Source organism: Capricornis sumatraensis, chromosome 3 (genome assembly GCF_032405125.1).
Source record: "Capricornis sumatraensis isolate serow.1 chromosome 3, serow.2, whole genome shotgun sequence".
In the NCBI taxonomy this organism is placed as follows: domain Eukaryota; kingdom Metazoa; phylum Chordata; class Mammalia; order Artiodactyla; family Bovidae; genus Capricornis; species Capricornis sumatraensis.
The window spans coordinates 172,870,454-172,891,287 of NC_091071.1; the positions used below are offsets into that span (position 1 = coordinate 172,870,454).

Here is a 20,834-nt window from a genome sequence, read left to right on the forward strand (position 1 = left end):
ATCCCAGTCTCCCAATTCATCCCTCCCCTCCGCTTCCCCCCTGGGAACCCATACTTTTGCTCTCTATGCCTGTGTCTCTATTTCTGCTCTGTAGATAAGATGCTCTATACCAATCTTTTCAGACTCCACATATGTATGTTAATCCATAATACGTGTTTTTCTGTTGCTGCCTTACTTAAGTTTGTATGACAGTCTCTAGGTCCATGCATGTCTCTGCAAATGACCCAATTTGTCCCTTTACGTGACTGAGTAGTATTCCACTGCATATAGGTAGCCCACACCTTCTTTATCCCTTCCTCTGTCAGTGACACTTGGGTGGCTTCCGTGTCCTGGCTGTTGTAAGGAGTGCTGGAGTGAACATTGGGCTGCACGTTATCTTCTCAAATTATGGCTTTCTCTGGGTGGGGAGTTGCTGCTTGAAGCCACTGCCAACTCGGGCCTCCTTTCCCTGGACTCCTCGTGGAGGCCAAGAGTGCAAACCCTAGATCTTGACACCCGCACTTGCCTCTTCGCAGGTTCACAGATGAGGAGATGGAGTCCCAGTGAGGGGACATGCCCTGGGGGCGGACGCTGGCTCTCCTATCTGCTGGCCCTCCTGTCTGCTGGCCCGTGCTCGCCTTGCCACTGTGGCCACATGAGCCTGTAAAAAGGCTTTCTAGCCTTCCATGAATTCAATAGGCAGACAGATGCTTTGCTGAGACCCTGAGACCAGAGGCATTTGTAAAAGGAGCTTGCTCCCTCAGGAACCCACATTTCTGTGCAGTTTTGCCAGTCGGCTAAGCACAGGCCAGGGCTCTGTCTCCACCCCCAGGGTGTCGTCCTCCTGTCGTATACCTCCAGCCCTTGAGCAGAAGCCTAGTTTCTGCTCATCTAGTGCACGCCTGAGAACATGAGCTAGCCACCTCTAAGCTGACCAAAACAGGGTAGACATCCCTGAAGGCTCAAAAGGCAGCTCTAGTGGGAGCTTCGGCCAGTGATCCAGCAGAGACCACATTTTCCAATCTGGAAATGGGTTTGCAAACCTGAAAGTCTTGGTTGGACAGAGCCTATGAAATCAAGACTAAAGAACCCAGGCTGTGTGCAAATGTAACTGGCTCCAGGATGTGGGTCACTAGCCTCTCCCATACCCCTCCAAACCCTCTAGGGTGAGGAGGTCAATGCCCAGCTCCCTCTCTTCCCCTCCTCCTCACCACCTCTTTAAATCTGTCCCGGGGTTGAATGAACGTTGATCTGTGTCTGGCCCTTGGCAAGTGCTAAGGCTGCTCATGGGACTTGTGTGTGTGCACGCTCAGTCATGTCTGACTCTTATCAACCCCATGGACTGTAGACCACCAGGGTTCTCTGTCCCTGGAATTCTCCAGGCAAGAATATTGGAGTGCTTTGCCATTTCCTGCTCCAGGGGATCTTCCTGACCCAGGGATCGAACCCCCTTCTGTCTCCTGCTTTGGCAGGTGGATTCTTTACCACTTTGACACCTGGGAAGCCCCTCCTTCAAAAGGGTGCTTAAAGTGCATTTCCACCCAATGTTGCCTGTGTGTCTTGGGTCGGGGGTGGGAGGACATTGGCCTGGCATTTCTCACTCCGTCCTTACTCTGAAGGTCTTTTAACCCCAGAGGGAAGGTCCTAGTTTCACTGAGGCTATTGTGGACTAGTAATGATGAAGCTGATGGGATGTCCATCGACTCATTCAATCCTCACGCTGTGATGAAGACCCAGGGTACAACAGGTGTAGCCCTTGCCCAGATCTTCCCTTGTAACAAACACTCAAAAAGCAGTCAGTAGAGCTCAAATGAACAGTTCTCTTCCCTTCTCCCTCCATATATCCATTTTATTGGATTGGTTTATTGGATTTTCACCTTCTTGGTTTTCATCTTGGCCAAGAAGCCAAGGGCTGGCTGAGTTTGGGAGATGCTGAGAGGTCAGAACTCATCCACCTCCTGTAATGTTAGTCACATGAACTGTTATCCCAGAGGTGAAAGATTGGACTGGCATTTGCTTCCCGGGAGCCGTGTGCCACCTCTAACATTTGTTGGAGAACACTTGAATTCTTTGCAGCCGGACCTTTCCCTCTGGGCAGCTTGGAAACCTACTCGGTGTAGAGTGCAGGTGATGGTGTCTTGGCAAACCACCTCTCCCCTCCACAAAGAAAAGTCCTGGTGTATAGCATTTGCCAATGTCTGTGGTGTAAACACCCCCACCCTGGTCAGTTTCAAGCTACCGCTAGCAACGTTTCTGAATATTTAAGTCGCCCTCATGAGCCACCACCAGCCAACCTGCTGCCTGGAGGCCCCTTCTAGGATATTCACTAAGTGCAAAGAGCACGCTCTCCCTCCAGGGTAAGAGATGACAGTTCTCGTCCTATTTGTCCGAGATGCAAGCCAGTTTGCAATGTGGTGCAATTAAAATACGATTAAGGTCCAGTAGGGTTGTCAGATTTAGCAAGTAAAATACAGGATTCCTAACTAATTTAGAATTTCAGATAAATAACAAACTGTTTTGTATAGTTCAGTTCAGTTCAGTTCAGTCGCTGAGTCGTGTCCGACTCTTTGTGACCCTATGAATCGCAGCATGCCAGGCCTCCCTGTCCATCACCAACTCCCAGAATTTACTCAAACTCATGTCCATTGAGTCAGTGATGCCATCAAGCCATCTCATCCTTGGTCGTCCCCTTCTCCTCCTGCCCCCAATCCCTCCCAGCATCAGAGTCTTTTCCAATGAGTCAACTCTTCGCATGAGGTGGCCAAAGTACTGGAGTTTCAGCTTTAGCATCATTCCTTCCAAAGAAATCCCAGGGCTGATCTCCTTCAGAAGGGACTGGTTGGATCTCCTTTCAGTCCAAGGGACTCTCAAGAGTCTTCTGCAACACCACAGTTCAAAAGCATCAATTCGTTAGTGCTCAGCCTTCTTCACAGTCCAACTCTCACATCCATACATGACCACAGGAAAAACCATAGCCTTGACTAGATGGACCTTAGTCGGCAAAGTAATGTCTCTGCTTTTGAATATGCTATCTAGGTTGGTCATAACTTTTCTTCCAAGGAGTAAGTGTCTTTTAATTTCATGGCTACAGTCACCATCTGCTGTGATTTTGGAGCCCAAAAAATAAAGTCTGACACTGTTTCCACTGTTTCCCCATCTATTTCCCATGAAGTGATGGGGCCAGATGCCATGATCTTAGTTTTCTGAATGTTGAGCTTTAAGTCAACTTTTTCACTATCCTCTTTCACTTTCATCAAGAGGCTTTTTAGTCCTCCTCACTTTCTGCCAGAAGGGTGGTGTCATCTGCATATCTGAGGTTATTGAGATTTCTCCCAGCAATCTTGATTCCAGCTTGTGTTTCAAGTGTATCCCAAATATTGATTGGGCCCTAGTCATACTAAAACAGTGTTTTGTTGTTTATCTGAAATTCACATTTGACCGGGCAGGGTGGGATGGAGCAGCCCTGTAGGCTTGTGCTTTGGCTGGCAACCCTAGCCCCTCAGACTCACAGAGGTGGGCAGAAAATTCTTGTGGGCTGATGCTGGTATCGGGAGTGTGGCAGGAGACTGGGATCTGGAGATGTACAAGACTCTTCTTTGAACCTAGAAAAATCACATTTCCTGCTTTAGCTTTCCTTCCCTGGAGGGACTCCGGAAGCTACAAGGTACCCAAAGGCATTTAGTGGAGCATCTTCAATTTACATGTGAGGAAACTGAAGTCTAGAGAGTTCAAGATCACTTAGATAGCAGCAGCACCGATGCTAGAATTCCTGATTCCAAACTCAGTGGGACTGTTTTTCCTTCTATCGTGCACATTTTATCCTACACTCATCTGAGAGTTAGTTGGTCTTAATGGTCAAGAGCAGACTCTCCTGGATTCAGATTCGGGCTCTGACCATTACTAGCTTCATGACCTTGAACCTCATCCCTTTGGGTTCTGTCTTCTCATCTTTAACGTGGGGATTAAATGTGTGAGTGAGTCTAGAACAGTGCCCGGCATGCAGTGACCATCAATAAACACGTCCATCCTGCAAACAGCCCCCTAGAAAAAGCCTCTTTCTTGTTCTTCTTCTTGTAGCCCCTCACACTGCACCCACAGGCCAGGGTTCTGGTTGGGCCACATTTCCCGCAGCCTGCCTCATCTCCCCCCACCCCCCCCCCCCCACCCTCCAGTAGTCAGCCCCCACTCTGTTCACTAGGAATCGTCATCACCTGCAAGGTAGGAGTCAGCCTCCCTGCCCCCACCTCGACAGAGCAAGACTCAAAGGCTTCACTGCATTTAAAACAGCACAGGAGAACCTGCTCTGTGTGTGTGGTTTCTGGTTTTTGTTGCTGTTCTTTTTGAACACTCTGCATCTTTGTTGCGGCGTCCTGGCTTCTCTCACTGAGGTGTACAGGCTTCTGCAGCGCAGCGCTGGCTCAGTAGTTGTGGTGGGAGGACCTAGTTGCTCCAAGGCACATGGAATCTTAGTTCCCCAACCAGGCATTGAACCCACATCCCCTGCACTGGAATGTGGATTCTTAACCAGTGGACTACCAGCGAAGTCCCAGAAGAATCTTAACAGCCCCGATGACCACATCCTTTTATTAACCCATCATCACACACGGCTGGATCCAGACTGGAGAGTCTGGGGAGGGCCCCATGGAAACTTGAGCTCTCTTTCTGCTCTGCGAAAGGCAGTAGGGATGGCTGGGGACAAGAGGAGCCCGGGTGGCAGACCTTGGAGGTAGTGAGGAGAGTCAGACTGCTCAGGTTTAAATTTATGCTTCCCCATCTATTAGCTGTGGCCCCAACATCTCTGGGCCTCACTTTCGTTATAATGGACCTGATAGTATTTCTACTGCAAAAAGCTATACACCATCACATAACACTGAATTCAGGTGCTGCCACTGATGCAGTGGGACCCTGGGGCAAGTTCATCTCCATGGGCCTCAGTGTCTCCATCTATAAAATGGGGGCATCCCTTTCTCATTGGAGGATTAAATGGGACAACCTTTGAAAAGCTCTTGGCACCAAGGAGGCACCCAGTAAACCCTCGAGACAGAGGAGCATCCTTGTCATTTCATGTCTCTTTCTTCGCCAACTTCTGTCAACATTTACCTCCCCCTGGTAACCAGCACGGGAAATGAGATGCAAACCCAATTAACTGCAGCAGCAGAAATGAGCTTAGAAATCAAGCTTTTGTTTGTTTCTGTCTAACACACCCACATCACTGAGCACTTGAGCCCCATGAGCCCACCTCTTTTTGTCTGAGAGTTAGAGATGGTCTTGTTTGGAATGAAGGTGGTTTTTGTTTCGCTTTGCTTTATAAACAGAAACACTCCCTGGTTTCTCCTTTGAAAGGCTGGGGAGGAAGCTGAGTCAGGTGGGGTGTGGTGAACGTGAAATCGGTCACCCTTCTCTCGCCCCGGATTTGGCAGACCCAAGTCAGCCCACGCTGACCTGCACAGCCGCCGATGCACTCAGGATCCGTTTTTCTGCTCATGCCTCTATCGGCACGAAGAAACCATAGCATCCTCCTAGAATGCAGTACAGAATAGTGGAAAGAACAAGGGCTGTGGTTGGTTGGGGTGGGGGCAGGCAGGGGGCTGGTCCCAGACCTGAGCTGGAGTCCCGGCCCCAGCACTTGTGAACTGCGATGGTGACGGGGCAGGTCAGGAATTGGTGGAGCTGGGCTGTCATCCGGGAGGTAGCATCTCCGCCTGTCCGGGAGGATTCCAATGAAGCTTAGGGTTAATGGAGGTAAAACTTGCAGAAAAGCACTGTGGAATGGAAAGTCTTGCGATGACACCATGCTCCCTTCCCTTTCAGGATGATATCCCAGGCCCAGGGTTCTACAACGTCATTCACCAGTCCCCTGTGATTGACAGCGTGTCATTGTCCAAGAAAGGGACATGCACTTTCCCTTCTATGGTGAGAGCCCCTTCTCTGAATAAGGGCACTAACTGCTCAGTGCTTTGCTTCCTTCCTTAATCACATATTGGACATCCGGGCCCCTTTCTCCACAGACCTGTGGTTCTAATTAGGAGAGTAATGGTCTGCCCAGGTTTCATGCAGGTAAACTGGAGCCTAGATCTCTAAGTAATTTTTCCCCCACTGCTACCCACTCCCTGAGTGGGAAGAGAAGCTAGAAGCTTATTCAGAACCTGATCATCCAAAGTCAATTTTGTCAGCATGGAGTGGACTCCTAAACCAAGACAAAATTCTTATGATACATCTTGCCCTAGCAAGACTTTTTTCCACCTCTTAGTCTAACTGGGTTATTCAAGTTATTGAGAAATCTGACGGGACCTAAAAGAAAGCAGACAGCAGGCCGGGAATTTAGGAATATTCCTCTCCTCTCCATTTCTCTTCTTTGTAAGATGTGGGTCTTTATCTTTGTGGATGGCTCCAAACCTCAAGTAGCTAAATGAAGTGCCAGTGTCTCTGACCTGACCTGGGCAAGGATAGTCTTTATTTGAACATCTATCTGTTGATAAGATAAAATAGATACAACAAGGGGAGTCAAAGTAGGGTAAGACTCTCTGAGGTAGGAAAGTGAAAAAGAAAGCAAATCCAAACTCCAGCATCAATAAGATGCCTGTGCCATCTGTCCCTTTAAGAGTTATAATAATCTCTTGCAAAAATGTATTATGATACCTGACACTGGAATAGATTTAAAACACTCACACACATACACAAAGAGACCATTTAAGTCACACTGAATGCAGCCACTCATTGGAATTCGAGCTTGACCGAGCTGAATGCTCAAGGAGCAAACCGATTTGGGAGTTAACTCCTCACCAGCTAAGATGTTCGGGCTGCACAAGCCCCGAGCCAATTCACAAATCAGCCACACATCTATCTCCAGCCCTGTGAGTAAAGAGACTACTAAGCAATGGGCCAATGATATGCCCTCTCACAATGGCCTGGCACTAGAGACAAGACTTAAGACCTGATCCTGACTCAGCTCTGGGTTCAACCTCGATGTGACCTCAAGCACGTCACCCTCTGTGTCCCAGTTGCCTCACAGAGCGAAGACTCCCCAGAGGCCCTGTGCAAATTGACATTGCAATGATTGAAATAGTCTTTGAAACTGCAGAGCCTTATAAACATGTTCAATGTTATGATTGTTGCCACCTGAGTCACAAACAATACTTCCTGCAACACCTAGGTTTTCTCTCTGAGAGCTTTGCCAAATAGTGGCACTGCCCACTCCTCCCTGGTGCCAGAGCAGGTGCTGAATCAGAGCACACCATCAAATCCCTGCTAGGCTGTACGTGCAGTAACTTTCCAAATGACCAGGCTGGGCCGTCTGGAGGAGAAGGGGCCCAAGGGCAGATCTGTGTGTGACAGGATCTAATCAGGTCTTCACCAAATTCAGACCAAACCCCAAAGACGTTGAGCTGTTGAAGCTTCTTCTTCCTGCTGTGACGGATATAGGGGTTGATATTTATGTTTCTAAACACATGAGTCCCTGTATCCTCGGGCAGGGGCCCTAAGTGGAGCTCTATCAGGAGCTTCCCATGTTTCGCCTAGTTCCTTCCAGAACTGGTCGCCAATTTCATTCCTCCACCCCTTCTTTTGCTGCCTTTCACGTTTAGTGGCTCTTGTTTCCAGATCCTGGACCCTACAGGGATTGAGAGCAGTCCCCATCAGAAAGGGCTTCCCTGTGGCTCAGCAGTAAAGAGTCCACCTGCACTTCAAGTGATGCAGGTTTGATCCCTGGATCGGGAGGATCCCCTGAAGGAGGAAATGGCAACCCACTCCAGTGTTCTTGCCTGAGAAATCCCATGGACAGAGGAGTCTGGCAGGCTACAGTTCATGCGGTCACAAAAGGGTCAGACACGACTTAGTGACTAAAAACAGCCACCACCACATCAGAGAAAGGTCCGCCTTACTGATGCTGGTGTGGCCGTCAGAAGCGTGACTCCTGGTGGTGCTGACCAAAAAATGCTGTGGGTCAGTACATTTTAGAAACTTCTGGATGACTATTGGAGCAACTGCACCCAGCCTTTTGAGAGGACCTGTCCTCCCTCTAAATTCAAATAATCTGAAGAGCTTCATGACTATACTCCACAGCTTTGTTCCAGAATTATTCACAGGACTGGGTAGGAAGTCAAATGAGGCAGGTGTGTGTGGGGGGTGGGTGGGTATTTCCATGGCTTTTCTGTATATGTGCGGGGTCTTCAGTGTCTCTGGAAAGGCTGTTATGTGCTGAAGAGAGGTTCATGAATGCTGGCATGTGGCTAGGTTGGAGACCGGAGGCCTGGCAATTAAAAGAAAGCCAAGGCGTAGGCTGATGAGTGAATGTCATTTCAGCTAGACTCAGACTAATTCTCTTGTGATGATTGATGAAACTTTGCCTCAGATGGGAATTTTTTGGAGCAGTTTTTCCTAAAGAGAATGTTAGTAGGTATTCTAAGCCAAAAAGATCCTATGATGGAAGAAATTTGGGAATGGCTGTTTCAACACAGGCAGATTTCTTTATTGCAGGCCTTCTCAGTGCATGTTCTACACCAATGTGTGTTATGAATCTTCAGAATGGTGTGAGGCTTCTCAAGTTTATTTGACCCTGGAACTATCTCCCTGCTGCTGCTGCTGCCACCAACACAACCTTATCTCATAGAACTGGAAGGCTAAGGAGCACACTTTGGAAAATAGTGATTTGTTAATTTTTTTTTCAGGGGTCCTACAACATATAATATTTTAAAAGTTAGATAAATCTTACATTTAATAATTTCACAATTAAAATGGATTTTTAAATTTCCCTAGTAGTAAACCACCTACCAAAAAAAACAAAACAAAAAACAAAACATTTATCTTCAATTGTGAAGGTGAGAAATATTTTTGAAAAGATAATTTACCACAAGAATCTGTTTTGTCCCCACCAAAAAAAATGTACCTGAACTTTAAACAAAACTCACATTTTATTTAAGTTGAAATAAACCATACAAAATTGACTTTCTTCACCAAAAACAGCAGCAATGTTTTCTGTATTATTCCTAGATAAACCGCAAAATGCTTATTTTTATAGGTTTGCTAGATGTTGCTTGTAAATCAAGATGAGGCAATAGATACAGTCATGGGAAAAGACAAAAGAAAACAGACAAAGCAGTTGTCGATATCCATGGGCTCTGATCCTCTCTCGACCATGAAACTGAAGTGTTCAATATACAAGCTGCCAAAAAGCTTAAGAAGATGTAGGCTCAGTAAAGGAATGTGAGCAGCAACAACCAAATGGGGAACAACAGTGGCAGGCTCTTGCATTCAAACTTTGACTACAATGGATTGCTTTAACTTCAGGGAAACAGCGCTTTAGCAAAACACGCTTTGCCCAGTCTTTTGGGCGACTCAGGAGAGACACGCTACACGCAGCAGCACTGAGGATGGTCTGACCTTGCACCCTTCTTCTCTGGGAGTTAGAAGGAGAGCAGAGGTGTGTCTGTACCGATGAGCACAGGCGGTTTCAGATAGTGATTCTTCCTGAACTAAAGCTTCCCATTGGCATGTATCAGCTGCTCATCTTGTAGCCGAGAACACGTGGCTGTGACTCCTCTCAGCCCACTCTTCCTCGGAATGGGTGTCTGATCCGTATCGTCTCGTGGAGGTTCCACCACTTCGCTAGCTGAGGAAGTTTGGGGTCCTCGTCTGTAAAGCGGGGATAATCATAATTTCCTTGAGCCAGGCTCGTCATACGGATTCGATGGAACATCCCCCGCAAAGTACTCAGTTAACTATTGCCCCAAATGCACAGCTAAAGTGAGTCCAAGGCTGGGGTGACCTTACTCCTGGAAACATCGATGGGTCCTTGCAAGTAGGAGGAGGCAGACCTGGGACTCGAGCCCAGGCCAGACGCTGGACAGAACGGCCCTGCTTCTGGTGGCAGGTGGTGGCCCATGACCCAGATGGTGAGAAGCACGGCCGGCATGCACAGAGAGGAGTCAGCTGGGCTGCTCAGGCCTTCCCAGCCTCCTCTGCTTTCTGTGCTTGTGTGGTTATTGACCCCTGTCAAGTGGAGGAAACCAAGGGCAATTTTCTCAAGCTTTTAACCATAAAATAATGAAAAAACAAGTTGTTGTTTTTTTTTAATCAGACTTCAATACTTACCATACTATCCCAGGGTAAGGTGATGTTATCACCTAGTTTTTATGGCTTTTGTCCCTTTTCATTTGGCAAACATTGATTCTGTTTGTTTTTTTAACTGAAAATAGTTAATCATGGCTTTCTGGAAGGAGTAGGATTGGTTTCTGTTGAAACAGCAGGAAAAAAAAACTGTGAGGTTTTATGAAATCAGTGGGTTGGTGGGGAATGGGAGGCATAGGTAGGAGGCAAGCCCTGGGACCTTTAAGGCGTGAGAAGCAAACTTCTTATTTAGGAAATTCAGATTATTTAACCTTAGAAACAAGAAGTGAGAGTTTCACTTAAAGGAAAAACCAAGGTTGGAAGAAGAAAGCAGAAAGCTTCTCATCATATAAATCACCCACCAGCTGATGAGTCAAGTGTAAGTGGCCTGAAACGGGATTGGGTGGAAATGCTTTTATGGCAAAATTACTTTTGCCAAGTCCCAAACATAAGATGAATAATTCGAGTTAGTTTACAGAAGTTAACACATGCCTGAACTTGCATTTTCCAAGACCAAATCCTCAAAGCCCGAGGTCATTTTATCTGTGTTACCTGCCAGGGTTTCACCTTTTATGAAATGTTTTTAGACCTGGTGCTGAGCACCATCTTTCTGATACCTGTCCTTGGAAGCCATAAGATACATGATGATGTGGATTCCTTTGACTTTTTCCTCGCAGTGTGCCCGACTGGACACCATCGTTTCTAAATACCCGGCAGCTAATGCATACACTATCCCATCTCATCTTGTTTCAAAGAAAGACTTCAGCAGTTCCTGTTCCAGCATGTTCCAGTTGCCAAGCTGTGAGAAAGTGCTCAAATTTGAAACCCCTGCACCAAACCAGTACAATGTAAGAACACTTCTTATGCTTCTTAGATATATATTGAGTGAATGGTTTACTAAAAATAAAAGGAGGGATGTGGGGAGCTTTGGAAAATAGCCTTTAACCTAACTGGTATATTAGCTAGCATTTGTTGACTATGCAGTGGCTACACGAAGCCGTGCAAGGCTCTCATAGGGAATTTTCTGAACCCAGGGAAAGCTGTGGGCAACACGGAGGTCAGTATGGAGCCGTGGAAAAACCTAGGCCCTGGAAAACTCTTACTGTAGTCTCTCCTATCACAGACATGAAATGAAAAGATGCTTGCTCCTTGGAAGGTAAGCTAATATGATAAACCTAGACAGTGTGTTGAAAAGCAGAAACTTCACTTTATCAACAAAGGTCCATAGAGTCAAAGCTGTGGTTTTTCCAATAGTTGTATACAGATGTGAGAGTTGGACCATAAGTAAGGCTGAGTGCCAAAGGATTGATGCTTTCCAATTGTGGTGTTGGAAAAGACTCTTGAGAGTCCCTTGGACAGCAAGGAGGTTGAACCAGTCAATTCTAAAGGAAATCAACTCTGAATATTCATTGGAAGGACTGTTGATGAAGCTGAAGCTCTAATACTTTGGCCATCTGATGCAAAGAGCCGACTTATTAGAAAAGACTGATGGTGGGAAAGATTGAAGCCAAAAGGAGAAGGGGACTACAGAATATGAGATGGTTAGATAGCATCACTGACTCAGTGGACATGAATCTGAGCAAACTCCAAGAGATAGTGAAGGACAGGGAAGCCTGGCATGCTGCAGTCAATGGGGTTGGACACAACTTAGCAACTAAACAACAACCTATCACATAACTTTCTGGGATGGTTTTCTCATCTGTAACAGTGATTGTATTATTCACTTACCTTTTAGATTGTTACAGGGAAAATAAACTTCTATCTTTCCATATCAGAAAACTGGTTTCTTTAACAGTAGTTCTTCTCCAGGGCTTCCCTGATAGCTCAGTTGGTAAAGAATCCGCCTGCAATGCAGGAGACCCCAGTTACATTCCTAGGTTGGGAAGATCTGCTGGAGAAGGGATAGGCTACCCACTCCAGTATTCTTGGGCTTCCCTTGTGGCTCAGCTGGTAAAGAATCCGAGTGCAATGCAGGAGACCTGGGTTAGATCCCTGGGTTGGGAAGATCCCCTGGAGAAGGGAGAGGCTGCCCGTTCCAGTGTTCTGGCCTGGAGGATTCCCTGGACTGTGTAGTCCACGGGGTCGCAAAGAGTCGGGCATGACCGAGCTACTTTCCCTTTCAGTGCGTCTCTAGTTCCCATCGCTTTGTAGTCACTTAAGCAGAACAGTGTGGTTAATGGGTTGAGAGGTGGGCTTGGGTTCAAATCTTGACTCTGCCATTTTCTACGTGTGTGTGGCTTTGGGCAAGTCCATTAACCTTTCAGGACTCAGTTTATTGATCTGTAAAGTGGGCTATGCCCTCCCATGAGGCACTAGTGGTAAAGAACCCACTTGCCAGTGCAGGAGGTGTAAGAGACATGGGTTCGATCCCTGGATCAGGAAGATCCCCTGGAGGAGGGCACGGCAACCCTCTCCAGTATTCTTACCTGGAGAATCCCTTGGTCAGTGGAGCCTGGTGGGCTACAGCCCGTAGGGTTGAAGAGAGTCAGACACAGTTGAATTAACTTAGTTGGAACACACGCAAAGTGGGGTTTCACGTCCACTCCCTGATGCTAATGCAAACATTAAACCAGGTAGCCTAGGCCTACTGCTTATTTAGCACAGCCCCTGGCGCATGAGGATTCCACAATACACAGAAATCAGTAGAACTGTCTTTGGGGACATCAGGATCCCTCTCAGGTTTCAGTTGTAAAATGGAATTAATGATATTTGCCCAACAGGGTTATTATAAGAAGTAGATGAGAGCACAATATGAAAGCACTCTGAAATACCTAAGACATGAATTGCACATAAGGCAGTTACATTATTAAGCTATAATTTCCAAATATTTTGGTCTTAGAATGCTTCAGTTTAAATCTCCTTTTTCTTCTATGATACTTATAGATAATGGTTATTTTTCCAACTACAAAGATCCTGCCCACTTCTTCAGTGGATACAACCAATTATAATGTGCTCAAAGCAATATAAGTGCCTGTTAGGCCAGCACTGTCCAAAAGAAATACAACAGGAGCCACAGAAGTAATTTGTTTCCCTTGTTGTTTGGGTTCCTCAGTTGCTGAGTCGTGTCTGACTTTTTGCAACCCTGTGGGCTGCAGCACGCCAGGCTCCTCTGTCCTCCATTATTTCCCAGAGTTTGCTTAAATTCATGTCCGTTGAGTCAGTGATGCTATCTAAACCTCTTGTCCTCTGCCGCCCTCATTCTCCCTTTGCCTACAATCTTTCCCAGCATCTGGGTTTTTTCCAATGAGTCGGCTCTTCACATCAAGTGACCAAAGTTCGGAGCTTCAGTTTCAGCAGCAGTCCTTCCAATGAACATTCAGGGTTGATTTCCTTTAAGACTGGTTGGTTTGATCTCCTTGCAGTCTAAGGGACACCCAAGAATCTTCTCCAGCACCACAATTGGAAAGCATCAATTCTTTAGCGCTCAGCCTTGTTTATGGTCCAATTCTCACATCCGTACATGACCACTGGGAAAACCATAACTTTGGCTATATGGACCTTTGTTGGCAGAGTGATGTCTCTGCTGTTTTCCTAGTAGCTACATTTAAAAGTAAAAAAGGAACAGGTAAAATTAGTTTTAATAATATATTCTATTTAACCCAGTATGTTCAAGATATTTCAATATCTAATCAATATAAAAATTACTAATTAAATGTTTTACATTCTTTCCCTAATATTAAATCTTTAAAATTCAGCATGTATTTTATACCTGCAGCCCGTCTGCATGTGAACCAGCCATGTGTCCAGCGTTCAATAGCTATATGTGGCCGGTAGCTTCTGTTTGGGATAGTATAGCTCCAGACACTCTTCTCCTAGGGTAATCAGAGCCTGAAAATAATAATGATGATGAGATGATGAAGCACTTTTCATGGGCTGTGTTCTGTTCTAAGAGTTGTGTATTCATTGATTTCATACTCACAAGGACCTGGAAGTGGATTCTCTTATTTTCAATTTACAGAAGAGGAAGTTGAGGTTCAGAGAGGTGAAGGGACTTCCCCAAAGTCACTCAGCTTGAAGAGACCATTTGCACACCAGTGAGAACAGCTAGGTGCTGAGGTTTAAAACTGGGGAGTGATCAGAGTCTCCATGTTCCAGCCCTGCTGGGCTTCCTTTCATAAGTCGTGTGACTTCTCTGGGCCAGTGATATAATTTAGAATCCAGTGGGGAACTCAAGATGAGAAATAGTAGACCTGCAAGGAAAATAACTGCAAACTGTGGCCAGCTTTGAGGAAGACAAACAGCTCCCGCCTGAGAAAGAGAATATGTATGCGGTATGGAGGTAGGCGTATATTTTAGACTGAGTGGTCAGAGGTGAGTGCCCCCTCTCTGCGACCTACTGAGGGGAGCTGAAGGGTGCTCTAGTTAGCACTTCATGCCTTCATGTCCCCAATCCACTGTTCCTTGAAGGCTCAGCTCCAGTCCTGATATGCAGTAAGCATGCAATAAATGCTTATATTTTAAAGGCATAACTTCCTTTGTTAATCAAGGAATGACCATTCCCCAAGTCAGAACTCTGTCCTCCTGCCAACAGATCAATTTTAGTGTGCAGATTTTTTGTTCATTATTGTTTTAATGTGGCTCTGAAAGTAAGACACACTCATCATAAGATACATCCAAGCATCACAGAAACCCACAAACCAGAAAGTAGAAGTCCCTTATCATTCTGCTCCTCAAACAGCCATCAAAAACCAGGGGCAACACGTGTATGCCTGTGGTTGATTCATGCTGGTGTATGGCAAAAACCATCACAATATTGTAAAGTAATTATCCTCCAATTTAAATAAATAAATACATTACAAAACCAAACCAAACCAGGGGCAGTTTTGTTCATACACTCGTCCTCTCCCCTCCCCCTCAGTTTTGGGATTATACTGTCCATCGTATGCATGCATTTCTTCTTAATAATATCCGAGGTTTTTTTCCTCTTATGGCAATACAATAAATCTGTTTCATTCTTTTAATCTGCCAGTGGAGCTGACTCTTTTCTTAGTCTAATGGTGAAATACACACGACATACAGTCCGTGTAGGTATACAAAAATGTCCCCCTTTTCTGTTGCTCTTCTGTCTGGGCGAAGAATAAAGCTGAAGCAGTGTTTTGTCTACAGGAGGCTTTTTTCAGACCTGGAGAACAATGGTTGAGTCAACGGGCGAGCAGCAGAAATGCAGTAATCCTGTTAGCCACACTGTGCTTTGAGGCTGTCAAGGCCTCTCTCTGGCTTTGCTTAAGTGTAGTCCCCCAGATTCTCTGTTCGAAGCCTTTCCCTCGGGCCCTGTTATTACTTCCTCTCCGGCATCCGGCTCCTCTCCCCGTGTCCAGTAATTAGCCTGGCCCATCTGATCTTTTTGTTTGCCCTCTCAGCAGGCAGTCTGGCCATTTGGTACCCTGGGAAAAACTGAATTCCTCTACCTTTGTCAACACAAAATCAAAATGCCATCTGCATTTCTTCAGAAACATTTTTTTTTTTTTTTTTTGGACAAAGAAGTATCACAGAAATTCAAGCCATCTTGGCCCCAGCAAACAGTTTCACTCATTCAGTAAATAGTCCCAGCCATGGCAGGTACAACTTTATTGCATCTTTTATCTAATGAATATAGGAGACTGACTGCCAATTGGCATTTAACATATTTATGATTCATCATAAGAATGATCTCAGGGTTCTTTTTTTTTTCCAGAATTATTTTTAGAGTTCTGAACACTCTCAACTGTATACTGCCTGAGTCGACCAAAATTCTTATCTTCTGGTCAGTCCAGAAAAGTCAAGACGACACAGTACTTTGTAAATCTCATCACAATCTTAAGTTACACGATTTCTTTGTAAGTCCTATATCCTGCACGTATAGAAGGATTATTTGAGCAGTGAGGAATGAGGGTGGGGATATGTAGGACTCAGTGTTCAAAAAGAATGATAATCATAGAGGAAAAAGTAATGAAAATAATTTGCCTAGGTACCTTTACAAACTTTTTTTAAAAATCTATTTATTATTTATTTATTTATTACACTTTATTTTTCTATTTGTGTGTTTAGTTTACCCAACTGGGCTCAAACTAAACATATTGCAGTTTTTTCCAATATACTATTTTGTGACCATCTTCCCATGTCAATAACTTTATAGCTACACGAACGTTTCAAAGTGCAAAGTGTTGCTTTGGGTGAATTTGCTGTGTCTATCTTAACCAAATCCATATCGCTAAACGTATTCTAAGTTTTCCTACGTGTTTACCTTCTAGGTTTATGATTCTTTTGTCAACTTACAAATGTCCCAGTGGATTTTAAATGCAATTGCATTGAGTTTACAGATAAATTGGGTGGAAATCTTTATAGCTTTGGGTAATCTGGAAACGCAATCTATCTTTCAATTTATCACGTTTTCTTTTATGTCTTTCAGTAAAAATTTTAGCGATTTTCTTCATATTCTAGTTATATGTAACATTACACATTTTTTAAAAGCCCACTTTCTGGCAGGTGACTTATATTGACTGGGCATCCCCCATCCCCACCCCGATGGCTCTTTGCCTCAAGTCGAGCAAGAATAATCTGATCCATCTTGAGAAAAAAACTCAAATCCAGAGGAATTAAACAGCTTGAGCAGGGTGCCCCTCCCTGAGTGAGGGAGGTGGTCAGCGAAGCCGAGTCTGCAGGCTGGCCCAGGGCACTGTCCTCGGTGTTGCGTTTGGTCCCCAAGGCCCTGGCTGCTGATGAAAAGTCGTCGTCCCCTGCAGCTGGGGCGAAGGTGAAGGCACAGTCAGTGTGACCCTTTCCACTCACATCTGCTCATTTCCTGAGAACGGATTTAAAAAAAAAATTTTTAACTCCAAAGTGCCAGTCGTCCTGACATGACAAGAGGGACAAAGAAAAGAAAGGCATTGAGTGCACTGCGCTTGTTTTCTTCCCCCAGGCCTCCGACTCTTGCTGCAAGCAGGCAAACAACGTCTGTGCCCGAGCTGGGTTTGTGTCCAAAACCCAGAGAGGATTTTTCACTGTTTCTAAAACAGGACCTGCCCCAGGTAAGTAGCTGCTTTGTACTGGCCTTGACCTGAGGCTTCCTGTTTCAGGTCTGATCAGCAGGGCACCCGCTCCTTCACAGGGAGTCTCTTTCCTTGGTGACTCAGACAGTAAAGAAACTGCCTGCAATGGAGGAGACTTGGGTTCGATCCCTGGGTTGGGAAGATCCCCTGGAGAATGGACTAGCTACCTGCTCCAATATTCTGGCCTGGAGAATTCCCAGGACAGAAGAGCCTGGAGTGCTACCATCCATGGGGTCGCAAAAAGTTGGACAAGACGGAAAGACTAACACTTTCACATCAGGCTTTGCGGGATGTGGGGGTGCAGGCAGGTGTTATAGGAAGAGGAGGGGATCAGCTCCCTACTCAGTGGAAGAACAGCCGGCTGCCGGGGTCTGCCTCCCTTTGAGACCCGGCGCACCTGCTTCGGGCAGCAGCTGGAGAGGTGTCTTCTCGAGCCTGAAGGGTGCCTGTGCGCACACCCCAGGTGCCATCGCAGACCCTGAGGGGAAGGCAGAGTGACCCCTGAGCACTGGGCTGCGATATTCCTTTCCTCCCAAGCCGGCCAGCAGCATCATCATTTAACATCAAATCACTGGGAAATTGCTCTGTTCACAGAGCGCCTACGCTGTGCTTTTTGCACGCGGTCCTCACGCATCTGTCCTCCAAGAGCCGTACTCTTAGTCCTGTGTTTCAGATGAGGCAAAGGAGGCCCAGAGAGGCGAAGCAACTGGCTCAGTGCCACACAGCTAAGAAATGGCAGGCCTCAGCCCAGAGGAGCCTCTCACCCTCATCCTCCTGAGGCGATTTCTGACCCTGGGATTCAGGAACGCACGGAGCTTGCTGGCAAACGTTTTCCCTGCTGGGTGGAGACAGGCATTGCCCCCGTCCTGTGCCCTGCACCAGCCTTAGTGAAAAGTTTCCAGAGAGATCTGGTGACATAACAGTCCTCACTCCAGGAACACTGGTTAGATTAGACCTTCCCAAATGGGTCCCAGAGACCCCCGAGGGAGCTCCGGGCCCCAGAGCCCAGAGGAGGAGCCGGGAAGGAGTGTCTCTGCAGTGACGCTTCTCGGAGCAGGGTGTGGATAAAATTGCAGCACATGTCAGATTTCAGCAAATCCAGATTAAAGTTGAGAAGATCAGTCTGAGGCTGAATAACAAAACCAGCCCTAATTAGGAGGTTCAGCCCCAGCTAAAGCTCCCTGCCTTGCATCACCACGGGCAAAACCCCACCTTGTTTGTTTAGACAGAACAAACCTCTGGGTTTGGGCCAGAGGTCCCACCAGTGAGCCTAGGAATGTGGGCAGCCCCTCCCTCTGGGAGGGTCCTCAGGGGCCCCTTGAAACACAGCAGGCAGGGGAGAGGTGGGCAGTAGCATCTTTTAAGTTCCTACTGTCTGCCACAAGCTTTCAAAGCCCCAGGGATCATTGCACCTGTGTACTCAAAGAATGTGGGTTATTATTATTATCATATTGGTCTTTCCAGGTGGCACTAGTGGTAAAAGAACCTGCCTGCCAATGGGGGATACGTAAGAGATGTGGGTTCGATCCCTGGGTTGGGAAGATCCCCTGGAGAAGGGAATGGCAACCTACTCCAGTATTCTTGCCTGGAGAATCCCGTGGACAGAGGAGCCTGGCAGGCTACAGTCTATAGGGTCACAAAGAGTCGGACATGACTGAAGTGACTTAGCACGCATTATTATTATCGCAGCCCTACTTAACATGCAAAAATGATATACAGAAAGCATGTGACCAGCACAGGGTTCCACACCTGGGTTTGAATCCAGGCCCCTTATCCAGCTCTGAGGCCTGGTTCCTTAAAGAGTTCCCCAGTGTCCCCCAGTTTGCCAGAGGCCAGAGCCTGGGGAATCGGCTCCGCTGACAGAAGCAACCTGCTTAGACCTCTTGGGCAAACGCTGTGGTTTCGGCTTCTCCCGGTGTGGAAAGAAACCAGATGTGGAACTGTGACTGGAATTCTGCTGTGTTGCAGCTGCTCTGAGCACCTGGCCCCCCCGGGGCTGAGGGCCCTGTCTGGTCTGCCTTCGGTTCTGAGTAGAATGCCCACCTTTGCACATTGGCTGACGGGATTTTCTAAAGTCTGGGAGCTCCAAGCACAAGGCCAGGCACTTCCCCACCGTCCTCCTCTCTTGTTGATGCTGTCGTTCAGTTGCTAAGTCATGTCTGACTCTTTGCAACCCCACGGACTACAGCACAACAGCCTCCCTGTCCCACACTATCTTCCGGAGTTTGCTCAAATTCATGTCCATTGAGTCAGTGATGCTATCTAACTATCTGATGTTCTGCAGCCGCCTTCTCCTTTTGCCTTCAATCTTTCCCAGCTTCAGGGTCTTTTCCAATGAGTCAGCTCTTTGCATCAGATGACCAAAGTATTGGAGCTTCAGCTACAGCATCAGTCCTTCCAATGAATATTCAGAGTTGATTTCCTTAAGAATTGACTGGTTTTATCTCCTTGCTGTCCAAGGGACTCTCAAGAGTCTTCTCCAAAACCAGAACTGGAAAGCATCAGTTATTCGGCACTCAGTCTTCTTTATGGTCCAACTCTCACATCCATACATGACTACTGGGAAAACCATAGCTTTAACTAGATGACCCTTTGTTGGCAAAGCGATGTCTCTGCTTTTTAATATGCTGTCAAGGTTTGTCATAGCTTTCCTTCCAGTGAGCAAGTCTCTTTTAATTTAATGGCTGCAGTCACCATCTGCAGTGATTTTGGGGCCCAAGGAAATAAAATCTGTCACTGCTTCCACTTTTCCCCTTCTGTTTGCCATGAAGTGATGGGACCAGATGCCATGATCTTAGTTTTGTGAATGCTGAGTTTCAAGCCAGCATTTTCACTCTCCTCTTTTACCCTCACCGAGAGGTTCTTTACTTCCTCTTCACTTTCTGCCATAAAGTGGTGTCATCTGCATAGCTGAGGTTATTGATGTTTCTCCCAGCAATCTTGATTCCAGCTTCTGATTCATCCAGCCCAGCATTTCGCATGAGGTGCTCTGCATAGACGTTAAATAAGTAGGGTGACAATATATAGCCTTGTCATGCTCCTTTCCCAATTTTGAACCAGTCAGTTGTTCCATGTCTGGTTGCTTCTAACTGTTGTTTCTTGACTCACATATAGGTTTCTCAGGAGACAGGTAAAGTGGTCTGGTATTCCCATCTCTCTAAGAATTTTCCACAGTTTGTTGTGATCCACACAGTCAAAGGCTTTAGTGTAGTCAATGGAAAAGTAGATGTTTTTCTGGAATTCCCTTGCTTTCTTTATGATCCAACAAATGTTGCAATTTGATCTCTGGTTTCTCTGTCTTTTCTAAACCTACATCTGGAAGTTCTCGGTTCACCAACTGCTGAAGCCCAGCTTGAAGGATTTTGAGCATGACCTTACTAGCATGTGAAAGAACACAGCTGTATAGTAGTTTGAACGTTCCCTGGTAAGGCCCTTCTTTGGGACCGAAATGAAAACTGACCTTTCCCAGATCTCCTCTCTATTCCTCTTTTTTTTTTTTAAGTTATAAGAACATGGGGAAATACTTCTATCTTAAAGTGTCACTTGAAAAACGGGGGGTGGACTTCCCTGGTGGCGCAGTAAATAAGAATCTGCCTGCCAATGCAGGGCACTAGAGACGCAGGTTCAATCCCTGGCCTGGGGAGATTCCGCGTGTGATGGAGCAACTAAAGCCCACGTGGAACTACTGAAGCCCACAGGTCTAGAGCCCGTGCTCTGCAACAA

At 46.3% G+C, this 20,834-nt stretch overlaps 1 protein-coding gene across 1 annotated transcript in view; it reads left to right on the plus strand.

The window, feature by feature from the left end:
* STPG1 (sperm tail PG-rich repeat containing 1) overlaps positions 1-20,834 on the plus strand; it is a 51,602-nt gene that overhangs the window by 13,676 nt on the left and 17,092 nt on the right. Inside the window, exons 3-5 of the mRNA XM_068969461.1 lie at positions 5,791-5,892; positions 10,761-10,931; positions 16,982-17,090. Of these exons, the coding sequence (XP_068825562.1) occupies positions 5,791-5,892; positions 10,761-10,931; positions 16,982-17,090 (382 nt within the window). The remainder of the gene's footprint in view (positions 1-5,790; positions 5,893-10,760; positions 10,932-16,981; positions 17,091-20,834) is intronic.